Source organism: Acomys russatus, chromosome 19 (assembly GCF_903995435.1).
Source record: "Acomys russatus chromosome 19, mAcoRus1.1, whole genome shotgun sequence".
NCBI classification, from domain to species: Eukaryota; Metazoa; Chordata; class Mammalia; order Rodentia; family Muridae; genus Acomys; species Acomys russatus.
In genome coordinates, this window is record NC_067155.1 from 37,521,555 (window position 1) to 37,535,855 (window position 14,301).

The 14,301-nt window shown below is 55.4% G+C and overlaps 1 protein-coding gene across 2 annotated transcripts; it reads right to left on the minus strand.

The window, feature by feature from the left end:
- Positions 1-322: 322 nt before the first annotated feature.
- Gpr146 (G protein-coupled receptor 146) lies at positions 323-13,250 on the minus strand. 2 transcript variants are annotated; one of them, XM_051161141.1, is made up of 2 exons: positions 13,138-13,250; positions 323-1,625 (listed from the first exon to the last, which is right to left on the minus strand). In XM_051161141.1, exon 2 carries the CDS (start codon positions 1,598-1,600, stop codon positions 599-601), a length of 1,002 nt encoding a protein of 333 aa, XP_051017098.1. In that variant the 5' UTR covers positions 1,601-1,625; positions 13,138-13,250; the 3' UTR covers positions 323-598. The 2 variants fall into 2 exon arrangements, with proteins under 2 accessions (XP_051017098.1, XP_051017099.1); XM_051161142.1 differs by lacking the exon at positions 13,138-13,250 and adding an exon at positions 3,897-4,014.
- Positions 13,251-14,301: the final 1,051 nt, after the last annotated feature.

Genomic DNA, 14,301 nt, shown 5'->3' on the forward strand with positions numbered 1-14,301 from the left:
TCCGCAATGCCTGTGTAGCCACAGCAGGCTCGACAGGCACACTGTCCTGTCCTCAAGCCGTAACACTGGTACCGGCAACGGCGACAGCCACATTCCCCTGTACTGCCTTCATCTGCATACTAGGCATTTTTCTAACACTTCTTTTTATTTAAAAAAAAAAAAAAGGAGAATCAAGTATTGTGTCAATACGAAGTATAAATACTGGCTTTAGATTTCATCACTTCATTTAAAAAGCCCAAATACCAGGGGGGCCAAAGGTCAGCCTGCTTTTGAGGACACCGACCTTGACGCTATCCCTGGGAGAAAGGCACACACCTGGGGGGTAGGGTGGCAAGGTTAGTTAGAAGCAGCCTGTTCACACGGAGCACTGCCGCTGTCCACAATGCAGCTTAAGGCTAAAAGTGGAAACCTTGGCCTTTTAGGGGGAAACACAAAACATCAAGAGAAATGCACCCCCTGCGCCATCCTGGCTCCAGCGTGGGTCCTGGGGACAGAAGCGCCATTGTGCGCGGGGAACAAAGTGCTATGCGTCCAGTTGAGTTTTAGTGTTCCTCATGGTCAGGTCCTCTCCTAGGACACAGGACCGGGGAGGGGTTAACTACGCCTGTGCCATCACCTGCTGTATCCCCCCAGGGTCAGGGGAGCAGTGCCGGTGCCCACAGTGCATCTTCTTCACCAGCCGCCGGAGCTTGCTGGGGAAGGCTTTGTTGATGTACCGGTAGAGCAGTGGTGTCACAGAGCTGCTTGAGAAGGCCAGGAACTTGGCCAGGTCCTTAGCAACCTGCAGGATGCCCACATAATGCCCTTCTACGGTCCTGCCCCGTGAGGCCAGCACCGTGTGCCCCAGGCTTAGGTAGTAAGGTGTCCAGAGCCCAAACTGCGTGCACACAGTGGCCATCAGCAGCCTGTGCACCGAGGGGTCCAGCCTGCTGGCATCCTGGTCCAGGGGCGTGTCTTCCTTCCCGATTCTTGAGATGAGCACCAGCGCATACAACACGGCCAGACCTGGCACCACATAGCCGATGAGCAGAAGGATGGCGTCAGCAGCCTCCGTGTTCTGCATCCGGGCACACTCGGCGATCCGGGAAGACACATGGCTGCAGATGTAGAAGAGCAGGGAGGAAAAGCTGGTGAGCACTGCCCCTCCCCAGACGAAGCCGCACACGTGCCTGGTGTTGTACACACTGGCCATGTAGGTGCGAGGCAGGGCACGCTCGATGTAGTAGTCAAGGCTCAGCAGTGCGGTGGAATACATGGTCACCAGGGAAGCCACGTTGAACAGGATGAGCAGTGTCACGTGGGCTTCGCTGCTGAGGCTCCACAGGGCCCACCTGGAGTGGGCGGGGCCCAGCAGGTATGCAGGTGCCAGCGCCGTGAGCACCAACCCTGCCACGGCCATGTTCACGAAGTACACGTCAGGCATGGTCATGGTGTTCTTGCTGGTCAGGTTGGCCAGCACCAGAAGGGCATTGTAGCCTAAGCCCACGGGGACACCTGCCCCCAGGTAGAGCAGCGAGAGGACCCACAGCCCCAGGCGCAGGTTCCGGCACAGCGGCTCATCACCCCACGCTGTGCTGTTGAGTGGGCCGCAGCTCCACATGGCAGCTCACCCCAGCTTTGCAGCTCTGTTGAAAGAGAAAGGACAGAGTTAGTCACACTCGCCGCGCGTGCATGTATCTTTCTGCAAGCAGGAGACTCCAAGCCAGGCTGCTGTAGCCAGGTCTCAGAGACTTCAAGGACATTCATAGCTATGGTGAGACTCCTGAACTGTTTCTCAAGGAAATCAAAGTCCTGGGTGACCCATCAGAGAGGCTTTAGCAGAAACGATTAGAAGTATATTACATGTGCCCTCCTGTGCCATGACTATACCAGCTGTGCCCATGGCTTTTCACCACCAGCAAAGCTACTGACTGCTGCCTTTTGGCACTGGTTGGGAGACTGTCTGGAGATAGAGCCCACAGAACCCCAAACCACTCGGCAGTCCCAGGCTGCCCCAGCCACCATCCTCCCCACCTGATGTCTACTCCCTCCCTCCCTCCTTCCCGCCCCCCAGCAGGCTGTACCAGCAGAAGCTATGCAAACATGAGATGCGAGTGTCGTACACCTGTAGCGCTTGACTGTAGCCTGTGAGCAGAGCCTGGGGGAGCTACCGCCCTGGAAGTGTGTAGAAGCAGAAGGGCCCGGGCGCCTCTGAGGCTGATGCAGCCTGGGAGCTGAGCACAGACACTCGCTCCATTATGCCCACATAATTTTCCTCAAACGGGCTCGCCCCTTTATAGTGACTCTTAAAGCCTGCTGGGTTTGTGGGCACCCAAATCCACCAGGGCCTGGACATGTGGGAGGCCTGGGTGAGCCCAGGCATTCCTTTCCTCCCCCAGGGTCACTGACCCATGGGGCAGCACAGAGCCTGTGTTGCAGTCTTGTCAATCTGAGCAGGAGTCTGGCCAGTGGATCTATAGAGAGCACTCCTCTGTGACTGTTCTTCAGGGACACCCAGTTCTTTAGTGGGGGTGGGGGGCAGGGGGAAGCTGGGGGGAGGGCTTTACATTCAAACTGTACTTCAGCCCAACCAGACCTCCTGCCCATAAAATCAAAAATGAAAGAGCACCCCGAACAGACACACTGGAAGCAAATGTTCCTGTTTCCCAGAGTGCGGGGACAAAGCTAGGAAACCGGGCTGCTGGTGTTGGCACTGGTCCCACATGCCCTGGGTCCCCCCCCCCCTGGGAGGAAGCTATGTGACCTCAGGCCTGTTCTCCACAGCCTCCAGGAGGGTCCTGACTGTGCTGTGGGTCAAGGCAGTGAGCGGAGGGACACTACAGGTGCACAGGCTGACAGCAGGTGGGGTGGGGCGGCTCAATAGGAGCAAACTGGGAGTCTCACTCTATAGTCTGTTCCAGTGGCAGCCACCCCCCTGATGATAAGGTGTATCACAGGATTCTGGACATCAGCAGGTGATGCTGAAACCCTCATTCAGACACACATGCAAGGCCACCAAGTAAGGACACTGCAGTGTCGCCTGTGCCCCCAGCAGCTTAGGGCAGTGGGGTGGGGCGGGGTGGGGCGGCGCCCTGCCCTCCTTCAAGGACAAGTGCTGCTCCCTGCATCCTCCACCAGACATGGATTTCACTTGCTGACCCCTGCCTGCTTCGTGGGGGCCTAGAGCATACACCAGCACCAGCCTTCCGGCCCACTCCTGAAACGTGCCTCTTTGTGGCATCTCTTGTCATTGCTGGTCACCTCTGCGGGGTCTGCTTTTCTGTTTCCTTCTGGTCTGTGGTGCCTCCCCTGAGCACTGAGCACAGATGGCCCAGATATCTGCTATCTCCTGTGAAAGGGTCGTTCCAACTCCCAAAGGAGTGTCTCCCAGGCTGCCTGGCTTTGACGGCAAATGGTGGATGAACAGGAGTACACATCCATGTGCCTCATCCACCAGACCATGCCAGTCCTCAGGAAACGGCGGGTGTTCTGGGGACACTGTGGGTGGACATTAGCAAGTATTCTGTCCTCTCCTGGCCACCAGCCCACTGCCACATTCCTGCTGACCTGGTCTTGTGTAGCATTATGGACCCAGGCTTTCTGGAGATTCTCCCACCTGGTCCCCTTTTAACCCTCCTCCTCAGCGTGGAGACAGAGGCTGTGAGAGCCCACAGGGTCCTCTGATGAGAGCAAGTTCCTCAACACCGATGACGGGGGACTGTGCCCTACTCACTCAGACCCTGCATCTACAGCACTTCATATATTGACTAGACCTGTCCAAGAACTCAGATCCTGCTCCGTCCCTCCATGTCGGTGGTGGCGGGTCATTAGTTCTCTCCTCCCACGCAGCTGCCCTCCCTGGCCTCCTCATCCCCGGCCCGCTCAGGCAGCAGCAATGAGTGCTGCCAGGCTCCTACCTTTATCTCAAGTCCCTCCTTCCTTTGTACTGTGGGCTCCAGAGGCTAGCAGCAGGCAGCATGGCAGGGCTGGGACCTCTCTCGGGAACCCCAGCCACCGTACCACAGCAGCAGCAGCCAGCGACGCGCGTGAGCGCCACACACGCTCTTGCTGCACTTGTTTTCCTTGAGTCAATTACTCACAAAGTTGCTGCCTCCCTTGGCAGGCACGGAGGCCCCTCCCTATCTGTGTTTACAGCTGGTTTCGAGAGGAGAGGCGGCACTTGCACAGTCTGCCCTGTAGATCAAGTGTGCTCACATCCTCTGCTCTGTGTTGATGAGGGTGCTGGGGGGCTGGGGGGGGGGGCATGAAGACTCTGCATCTGCCGTACACAGCATCCAGCCCCTGGGCAGGGAGGGCGGGCTGGCAGGTTGTTGGGTCCAGGCAGCTCAGGTCCAGAACAGTTTAGTTCGTTCCTGAGTTCCCTTTTCCCTTGAGGAAATGAACTGAAGAGACGTTTGTCCACAGAATTAAGGACAGAATAGTTGGACCTCACTGAGACTCCGCCATAGAGATGCTGGCTGCTTTCACTGCAGGCCCAGGGACACACAAGGCTCTTTGAAGGCACAGCGGTGGCACAGGGCAGGCTTAGAATTGAAAACATCAGAGCTGGGACAGGGGGTCCGAAACCTCCCACACGCACATTTCCAGATGTGCGTGCATGTGACCTGTTGGGGGGGGGTGGCACAAGAGCAGACAGGAGCTACTACTTGGCAACAGAATGCATGCCTGGCAGGGCTGCTTGGCCCACTGTGTCCCCCATGCATCCTCGTGGGCACAGCAGTGGCCCAGACTGCTAATGGCTTGCAGCAAGAAGTGGAGCAAGAGGTAGGGTTCAGGGCCCTCGCTCGGCTAGGAGCTGGGCTTCAGGGAAAGTAACGTGTGGACCAGTGTCTGTCTGGTTAGAATTCCCTCTGTATTCACATGCTGCCTGCCACAGCCCGGCCCCTGGGTCTGAGAGCTGCACAGTGCCGTTTATCCAGCCTGCAAGGCATTGCAGAGGGGCGTGCTTCTTGCCAGCTTGTGGGTGCTGACCAGCTGATAGCTTCGCCTAGAAGCTGGGGCTAACTGCTCTTTGGAATTTTCTTATTCGTCACAACTTTTCAAATGAAAAATAAAAAGCCATAATAATGCTTGCTTTCATTTATTTTCTAAAAATGCTGTTCTTTGCTGCTTGCCCTGATGTTGCTCCTGGGAGGTGCTTCCTCCCAGCAGGCCTAACTGGGAGATCCCAAGAGCATAGCGGCTGTGTGGGCTGCACCATCCACGTCAGAGGCGTAGGTCTGACAGAGTATCACTAGGGCCTTCATCTCATCTTCTCTGCCCTGGGAATGTCCCTGTGGCCACCCTGAGAGTGTTCCCTCCCCACCTTAAGGTGTAGGCTGCGGCCTGGGGAGGAACAGCTAGGGATGGCCTAAATGATGCTGGGAGCAGCAGGCAAGGCCCCTGCACCACAGCTGGTCTCTGTGTTTGGCTGTAGAGCTCTGGCCATTGGGACCTCGAGTCCATTCAGTTCCTCTTGGGGCATCCTACAGTCGGGCACCACCTGTGGAGGCTGTGGGCACCTAACACTAGTGTCTCGGTGTGTCTAGTGGTCTCTGCCAACAACCCTCCCTAGCCACAGAAGGGCACTGGGGTGGGGGTTGAGGGCTCGCCCCCATGGTGTGTGGGTGTGGATGAACTCACAGCCTCTCGGGGTTCCTGTCTCCCTGCATCTTGGCTTCCTTCCTGTTCCCCTTGCTGCTGGAGAAGATGGACTTCCTGTAGCCAGGGAACAATAATTGGGGTTTCCACCCTCTCACCTGGACTAAGCTGTCTTTCCAGTTAGCCAGGCCATCTGGCAATTTCCTTCCTGAGAAACTGGATCACAAACCAGTCAAGGGGCTGGGGAGAAATTGTCTGGTGGTCTCCACAGAGGGGTACTCTGTGCCTGTCAAGTGCTGTCTGACTCTGTCCAGCGACGGGGAGGTGCCACCCCATGCAGCGATATGGAGACAGCAGAGGTAGAGGCCCAGCCAGGAGAGTGCTCCCAACACATGTTACATACTGTCCATTTTCATCTGCAAGCCGCCTGAGAGCGCGCAATGTTCATTCCCAACCCAACGCCTGGGGTCCTGCCAAGTGCTACCAGGGCCTCTTTAGCAGACCAGGGAGCAAATATTTCCTCAAGTCACAAAGCACTGCCCACCGGCCCAGCCCAGGCACACCCTACCTGCCCCTCATCGTTCAGCTGTCTTTGCCAGCACTGACCTCCTCCTCCCCCCTCCCACCCCCCCACCCCGTGATTCCACGAGACCCTGCCCTAATCACACCTTCCCTCCATTATTGCTTCTGACTGTTCCCATCCCCGAAACCCTCCCCCACAACTCCTGCCACTTGTCCTCAGGTCTCCCACACCCCTCAGACACAGCACCAAGTCACGCCTCTCAAGCCAGGCCAGTCCCTGACCCTGTCTCCTACTCAATGCCCTGTCACTCCTGCTGGTTGCCAGTCTTGGCTTGGCAGCCACAGGCTCCTCCCAATCACAGCTCAGCCTTGCCCGGTCTTCCTGCCAGCTCTGAGTGGCCCCCCACACCATCAGTGGGGCTCCTGGTCTCTTCTGTCTCTGGTGGCACTCGTTCTGGCCATCCCCTGACCCAAGCCTAGGGAACCTTGGCTACAAGGGCAAAGGAGCTAGGGCCGCACAGGCCTAAGGCTACCCAAGAGGACTGCAGTTAGTTAGCAAGTTCATTAATGATATAGTGATTCACCTGCCCTCTTTCATACTTGCTTTTGTTTTCTTAATTACATTCATAAAAGAGTAAGGGGGTGGGGCGGAGTAGTTGGTAAAACGCTTGCTGTGCAAACACGAGGACCTGACATATACATGTCTGAAACGCTAGCACTGCGGAGGCAGAGACAGGCAGATCCCCAGAGCGTGCTGGTCAGCCCATCTAGATGACCTGGTGAGCTCCAGCTTCCATGAGGCTGTCTTCAAAAATAAAATGGAGGGGGCTGGAGAGATGGCTCAGGGGTTAAGAGCACTGACTGCTTTTCCAAAGGACCCAGGTTCAATTCCCAGCACCCACATAGCAGCTTACAACTGTCTGTAACTCCAAGATCTGACACCCTTCACACAGACATACATGCAGGCAAAACACCAATGTACATTAAAAAAAAACAAAAAACAAAAAAAACAAGTAAAATAAATAAATAAAATAAAATGGAGAACAATGAAAGAGGACATGGGAGCCGGGCGTGGTGGCGCACGCCTTTAATCCCAGCACTCGGGAGGCAGAGGCAGGTGGATCCCTGTGAGTTCAAGGCCAACCTGGTGAGTCCAGGACAGTCAAGGCTACACAGAGAAACCCTGTCTCGAAAAACCAAAAAGAAAGAGGACATGAGTAATGATCCCTGGCTCTCATGTTCCTGTACACACACACACACACACACACACACACACACACACACACACACACACACACACACACCCACCCACCCACCCACCCACCCACCCACCCACCCACCCAGGCTTCAGGACCAAGGAGGCTTCTCTTCCTGTGAGTGACAAGTCTAGCCGGCACTGAGACTTGCCCTGGGGCCTGAGCAAGGTGTGGAAAGAAGACTGGAGGGAATGGCAGTGGGTGTCACAAAGGCTGTCCCTCGCCCCAGCCAGGGTGGCAGCTCAGAATAGCTACCAAAGAAGAACTCGGGGCACTGCATTCCTGCTTCCTGCCCAAGCTGCCTCGCTGACTCTAGGATGACCTCAGCCAACCTGTTCATCACCCTTCCAAGCCCCACAGAAAGGCCGGATAATGAGTGCCGCCTCCATCTGGGTGGGGTGAGGCCTAATTAGGGCGTGGAGCCGAGCAGGCTGGTGGGCGCCTAGGCGGTGGCTCTCTTTCCCTCAGATACCACCCTTGGGGTTCTGAGGGCCTGGCTATGGGTGTCCTGCTGAGCAGTCCTCCATGTCCAGTGCCACCCCCCCTCACACACCCCCCCCCCAGAATGGAAGGCAGGAATGTCTTCCCGAAGCCCAGTTAGCATAAGGAAAGATTCGATCCGTCCATCATCTGGATTCCCACCCACACAGACCTGCAAGATGGGGTTTTTCTCTGATGACTGGCAATTCCTAAGAAGTACCTGTCCAGGTCAAGACTGTCCCACCTCACTCTAGGTCCTGAGGACAAAACTTGGGAGTCTTGGGTTTTGTTGAGACTAGAGTCTCAGTAGGTAGCTCAGGGCACCCTGCGGTACTATGTTGTCAATCAACAGGTCCCTGCTTAGAGCTGGATGCAGGCAAGTCTGAGTGGAACACCACCCTGTGATGTTGGCCCCACTGCCCAGCCACCCTGTAGCACCTGTGGGGAACAGCAAGGGACCTGGGGTCCTGAGCACCAGAGAAACCACAGTGTGGGTGCTCTTTTCCTTAACTATGCCAACGGGAGTGGCCCCTGGGCCTGAGTGCTAGAATAGGACAGGAATAGGTACACAGTGGGTGCTGTCCCTACAGGGAACCTGGGACCTCTATGTCCCTACCTTGTCACATCAGGGTGCTTCAGTCACACTTGTGCTGGCCTTAAATAGAGGCTTGGGGGATGGTGTAGTTGTTTTAAACAGGGTTTCACTCTGAAGCTCAGGCTTACCTTGAATTCATGATCCTCCTGCCTCCGCCTCCGCCTCCTGCATGCTGGAATTACAGGCATGAGCCACTATGCCAAGTCCTAAATAGCATCCTTACCTACAGACACTGATTAGACCCCAGGCCTGATTGCTGTATGCTGTGCTATAGGATGGAGTGTGAAAATGGGCATGGGGGTAGTGAGGCTGTGAGCCTCTGCTACAAGCCTGTGCACAGCACTTGGGAGCTCAGCCCCTCTTCCTGTGACAGGCAGGAACAGAAGCTGAGGCTCTCCTGCCAGCCCTCCCGCCTACAGACTGTGCCTCTCTGATTAGGAAGGTCACTGCCATCCTGTCCCTTGGTTTTCCCAGATTTAGAGTAGGAAATTCCTCCAAAGCATATAGGTGCCGGGTGGGGAGCGAGAAGGGGGGATATAAGAAACCATGGAGCCTGCTAAACCCAGGAAACACTGGACGGAGATCTCTAGTTTTCCCCCTGGCTGTCATCCGAGCAACAGAAGCTGGTCTGTGACCTTTCCCTCAGACTCTGTCAACTGACACATGGGAAGAGGAAGGGGGGGCAGGCATAAGAGCACGTGGCCCCACTCTGCGTGTGAGCCTTCATGGGTGATGGGAGGTGCAGCCACTAGGGCAAATGTCAAGAAAGACCTTCCAGAATTCACTGTGGGGCCCCGGCTTACCCCTACATGGCCGTCAGGTGGCAGAGGCTCTGCAAATGTAGTCTGCTCTGGCTTGGGGCCTGATGATGGCACAGCGAGCTTCCTGATGTTTGTCTAGTATTAAACTACAGTGTAAATAATTGGCTTCACTGGCTTATATTCACTGCTTTCCAAGGAATGTGGAACTGGGAAGGGAAGTGGCTGCGGGGTGGGGGGTGGGGGAGGGTTGTTTTATGCTCCAAACTTAAAATTCTAGAGGCTCTGAGCCACTTGGGCCCCTCGTGGGCCCCCTGCTCAGCACAGGTACAGCACTGACCCTGCTCATGGTCACAGTCGACAAGGACAAGAGTCCGTTCTTTAGCTGCCTTTGAAAGCATTTAAAGGCCAGACACTGAATTTTTTTTTTTTTTTTTTGACCATGGGGTCCAAATTAGCTTGTTACTAGTCAGTTTCCCTAGCAATAACATGACCAAACTGAGTGGAAAATAGTGATCTCCTGTGACACTAGCGGCCAGAGGCAACAGCTCCCAGAGGAGACTGACAGTGTTAGTGGCCCCAGACCCAGAGGGTCTTCCTGGTCCCACGTGGCTGGAGCAGATTCATTCAATCCTCCGTGTTTCATCTCTTGCCTCTCTTGCTTATGGGCATCACTGTGACCCACTGCTCCATGATGTGGGCTGGCACCATCTGTGTACCAGGTGCCACAGTACAAGCTTGACATCCTACCTACTCGGGAGGCTAGGGGAGGAAGAGTCCCAAGTTCAAAGTCAGTCTGGGAGAGACCATGTCTCAAAGCAAAAAGACGGCTGGGAGGTGTGGCTTGTCAGGAAATCATCTGCCTAGAATCCCCCAGTGAGGGGTTGGGGGTGACTCAGCAGTAGACTGCTTGCCTGCAATGTTCAGTGAGGTCCTGGATTCCATCCCCAACCATCAGAAAGAGAGAGGGAGGCCAGGCATAGTGGTGCACTTTAATCCCAGCACTCGGGAGGCAGAGGCAGGTCGATCTCTGTGAGTCTAAGGCCAGCCTGATCTATGAGTCCAGGACAGCCAAGGCTACACACAGATAAACCTTGTCTTGAGAGAAAGGTGGGGAAGGAGGAAGAATTCTATATATTTCACTACGGGTCCTGACCTACCCAGGTCGTTGCTCCCTGTCCATCTGGTGGATCTTTGAGTGTACCTTTAGGAACACCTCTGCGACCCCTGTCCCCCACAGGCCCTCAGCCAGGCACTGGCTGACATCATCTCCCATCCCACTCTGTGGCGCCTTTGCAGATGGGTGGCTTCTCTGCTACGCCCCATTGCCTGGCTGGAGATAATGTAAACGGAAGGACAGCAGACTGGACTCATGGCCCTAACTCCGTCATTCCGACTTCTATGTGAAAGATCACAGCACGCCTTCAGCTACTGTGGGCCTGATGGGTCATTGGAAGGCGACCCGCTTGCTGTGCAGCAGGAGACTCTTAACTTCAGCTGCATGTTTTAAAACAAAGTGCTTCAAAATTTGACTTCTAGGCGTTCGTTTCCCGTTGTAGTGACACTCAGGAGCCTTGGCAAACAACACTTAGCCATAGGAACTCACAAGTCAGGAAGGCAGAGGCCGTGACAGGCTTTCTGTGCACGTGGACTGGGCAGGCTGATTCCTGTATCCGCCCCTGTGCCTTCCTGGCATGTGATAAGAGCCAAATGACGTACACAAGTGGTTTTGATTCTCATCGCCTTTTGCTTTTAACAGTTGACAATGCAGAGGAAGGAGAGTGGGCCAGGCTTCGTCGCTCAGATGCCCTGGACCAGGCAGCCTGCCTCATGTGCCTTGAGCACAGCACCCTGTCTCTGCCAGCTGCCAGAAAGCTGGGTGGGGGACAGTCAGGCTGAAACCAAACTGCTCCTGCCTAGGAGCAGCCAGGATGCCTATGTGAGACCCTGGGCTTCGTTTTTCCCTGGAGGAATATAGAACCCGTTTTTTTTTTTTTGCTCACAGTTTACTCACTAACTTGGACATGATTTGAGGCCTTTTTAGACATAAGACGGGTGTGTGTGTGTGTGTACGCGCGCGCGCACCAACAAAATAAATTAGAGGCATCCTCAGAACTGCAAGGAGAAAACTCAGAACAGATAAAGTCTCCATTCCAGTCACTAGGTAGGCATGCACACACACCCACCCCCGCCTGGGTTCCCAATAACCTCAGCTTTTAAAAGAACTGGGTGTGGCTTCACCTGCAGGGAAGCGCTCAAAGCCACAGATCTTATCATGGCTTTGGTGGTTATTTTTGCTCGACATGTCACATTTGCTCTGATCACAACAGTCGCTTGTTTGCTGGGTTTACACTGGTCCTAACTCAAATGGGGAAACTCCTAGGCACTCCTCCTGCTGGTATGTATGAGAGGGCCCCCCACGGTGGACACTGGGGTGCAGACTGTCTGTTCCATGTCACCCTGCCCCTCTGCTTTGTCTTAAGATGGGGATGGGGGCCTGGCGTGGTGGTGCATGCCTTTAATACCAGCACTCGGGAGGCAGAGGCAGACGGATCTCTGTGAGTTCAAGGCCGGCCTGAACTACGAAGCAAGGCCCAAGACAGCCAAGGCTAATACAGAGAGACCTTGTCTCCAAGGGGAGTAGTGGGGGGACCCTGTCAGCAACACCTCAAACCAGAAAAAAACTCACTACTTCTCTCTGCAAACTGAGTCACCCCTACTTTTTGAAGCCTCTGTGGTATTTGGAGTCCTGGGCCTTTGAGAGGCCCTGGACGGATGTGACCCAGTGCTGGCCAGTCAGATTTGTAGGTCAGAGAAAGCCCAGCTTTGGCTATAGGGAAGCTAAGAGCCCACAGGCAGGAGGAAGTTTAAGGAAAGCCAGTTCAGTCATGAGCACTTACAATGTAGACCTGTGGACGCCCACTCCCAGGACGCATGGTCTTGACGTGTCTTGGGATGTTTGGGTCATTAAAGGAGGGACTCGTTAGCACCTCAGAATTCCAAGGGACATCACCAGGTGAGGAGAGAAAGGCCAGGGAGCAGCAAGCCACTCCCTCCAGCCTGTGACCCACACAGGCGTCCCTCCCCCACCAACTTGGCACATTATCACTTATACCCAGTACCGTGTAGATCTGCTCAGCCTACACATCCTGACCTAAGTCCCCATATTCCTTCACATTGGATTGGGTGGACGAGTCTCACCCTTCTTCATGACCCCTTTCAGGGATCACAGGGACACCAAGTCTACTCTGGACCTTGTGGTAGTTCTTCAAAGAGCTACATGACAGGTCATGGGTAATGTGACCGTACCCTTGGTATAATCATTAATAGTTTCTCTGTATTCTCAGTGATAGTGTCTGGTCCCCTGTGCATGACTGGCCTCGGGACATATCCAGAACTGTTTCGATGGTATTAATTTACAGTTCTTTAAAGCCAGCTTGCCCTCGGGTCATCAATGCCTCTAATACATTCGAGGATGTGGGGTGACATAGATGTCCAGCTGCTGGGTCAGGACAGGAGCAGGAATGCAACTCTCAAGGACGTAATCACAGACGGGGCACGCGCCCTAAAGTAGCAGGTGCTGTTCTGGACAGCGGGTACTAAGTTAGCCCTAGTCAGTATGCCTGCTGTAACCCTTCACCTGAAGTTTCTAGCTGCTGGCATTGCCTCCCGTGCCCAGTGACTGTCCAGGGCGCATGGCGCAAGTTCCGTTATCTCTACGCACAGGTTCCAAACCTCCTGACGCTCTAAAACCATCGAAAGAGACGAAAGCGGTAACCCTAGCGTCCCAGGAGAGCCAGTCTGCCTATGCGGGCAACAAACCCGCCGCCCGCCGGGGGTTCCGGACCGCGCGCCCGGCCCCTGGCGCCCGCCCAGCGCAGCCTGGCGCGGTCCCCTCCCGCCCAGGATGGAGCTCTCGAGGCTCCCCGCCCCGAGCCCCACTCACCGCTCGCTGGGCGGCGGCCCGCGCACGGTCCGCGGGCGGGCAGCTAGGCTCGCAGGAGGTAGCGGAGCTCACGGCGCGCACGCCGTAGGGGCTGTGTACACACGTGACCCCGTCCCGCCCCTGGGGGCTGCTCTTGTAGTCCCGCCCCCGCCTGCGCCGAGCACCGCCGTTAGGCCCGCCCCCTCTCCCGACCCACAGCGCCTGTAGCTCCGCCCTTTTCTTGGCGAGGATGCTTAGTTCCCTCAGGCTCCGCCCCCAGCCCGAAAGGACAGTCCCCTTGGCCAGCCAGGGCCGCCTTAACGGAGGGGCGCACCTGCCCTCATCCAAGTTTGTAGTTTCCACAACCCGTGGCTCCCGGGTCCTAGAGGCGCCTAAACGGAGCTGTCCCTGGAAAGCAACCTGACTGCTGCTTTCCAACGTGAAACTGCTGTCCAATGTGAAAATGGAAAGGATGCCATTTAAAGCATTTGCCTAAATTCAGGAAGCCCTGCGTTTCATCCTCCACCACGAAACCAGAGGTATTATTGCGCACACATGCAATCCCGGCACTCAGGAGGCATAGCAGGGCGAGTCAGAAGTTCAAGGCTGTCTTTGGCTGCATAGCGACTTGAAGGGCAACCCTGGAATACATGAGATCTTGTCCTTAAAAAAAACAACAACAAACACAAGAGATAGCCTGGCTGGTCATGGTGGTGCCCTTCTATAATCTGAGCACTCAAGAGGCAGAAGCAAGGAGGACAGATGGAAATCCAAGGCTGTTGTGGCTTAAATAGCAAATTCTGAGTCAACTGGGGTTACAAAGCAAAGACTGTCAAAAAGGGAAAGGAGAGTCTAGCTTACTTACACATTTCAGGCCACACACATACCCCCCAAGGGGGGGCCAACAACCCTGTCTTATATAAACAAGGTGGACAGTGCCCCAGGAATGACAGCTGAGGTTGACCTCTGACCTCCATAGGCATACATACAAAAACAAAACGAAAAGAACCATAAATAAACAACCTAACCTGGTCAGAGCCTGGGCTGCATTACCCATCTCTGAAGTGTCAGGCCTCCAGGGAGCTACCAGAGGGGTGCCTGCGAGGGTTCACCCACCACTAAGGAGAGCTGTGGGTTAACTGGGCCTCCCAGTGCAGAAGGCCCGCACTGGCTGCCCGCTCTGCA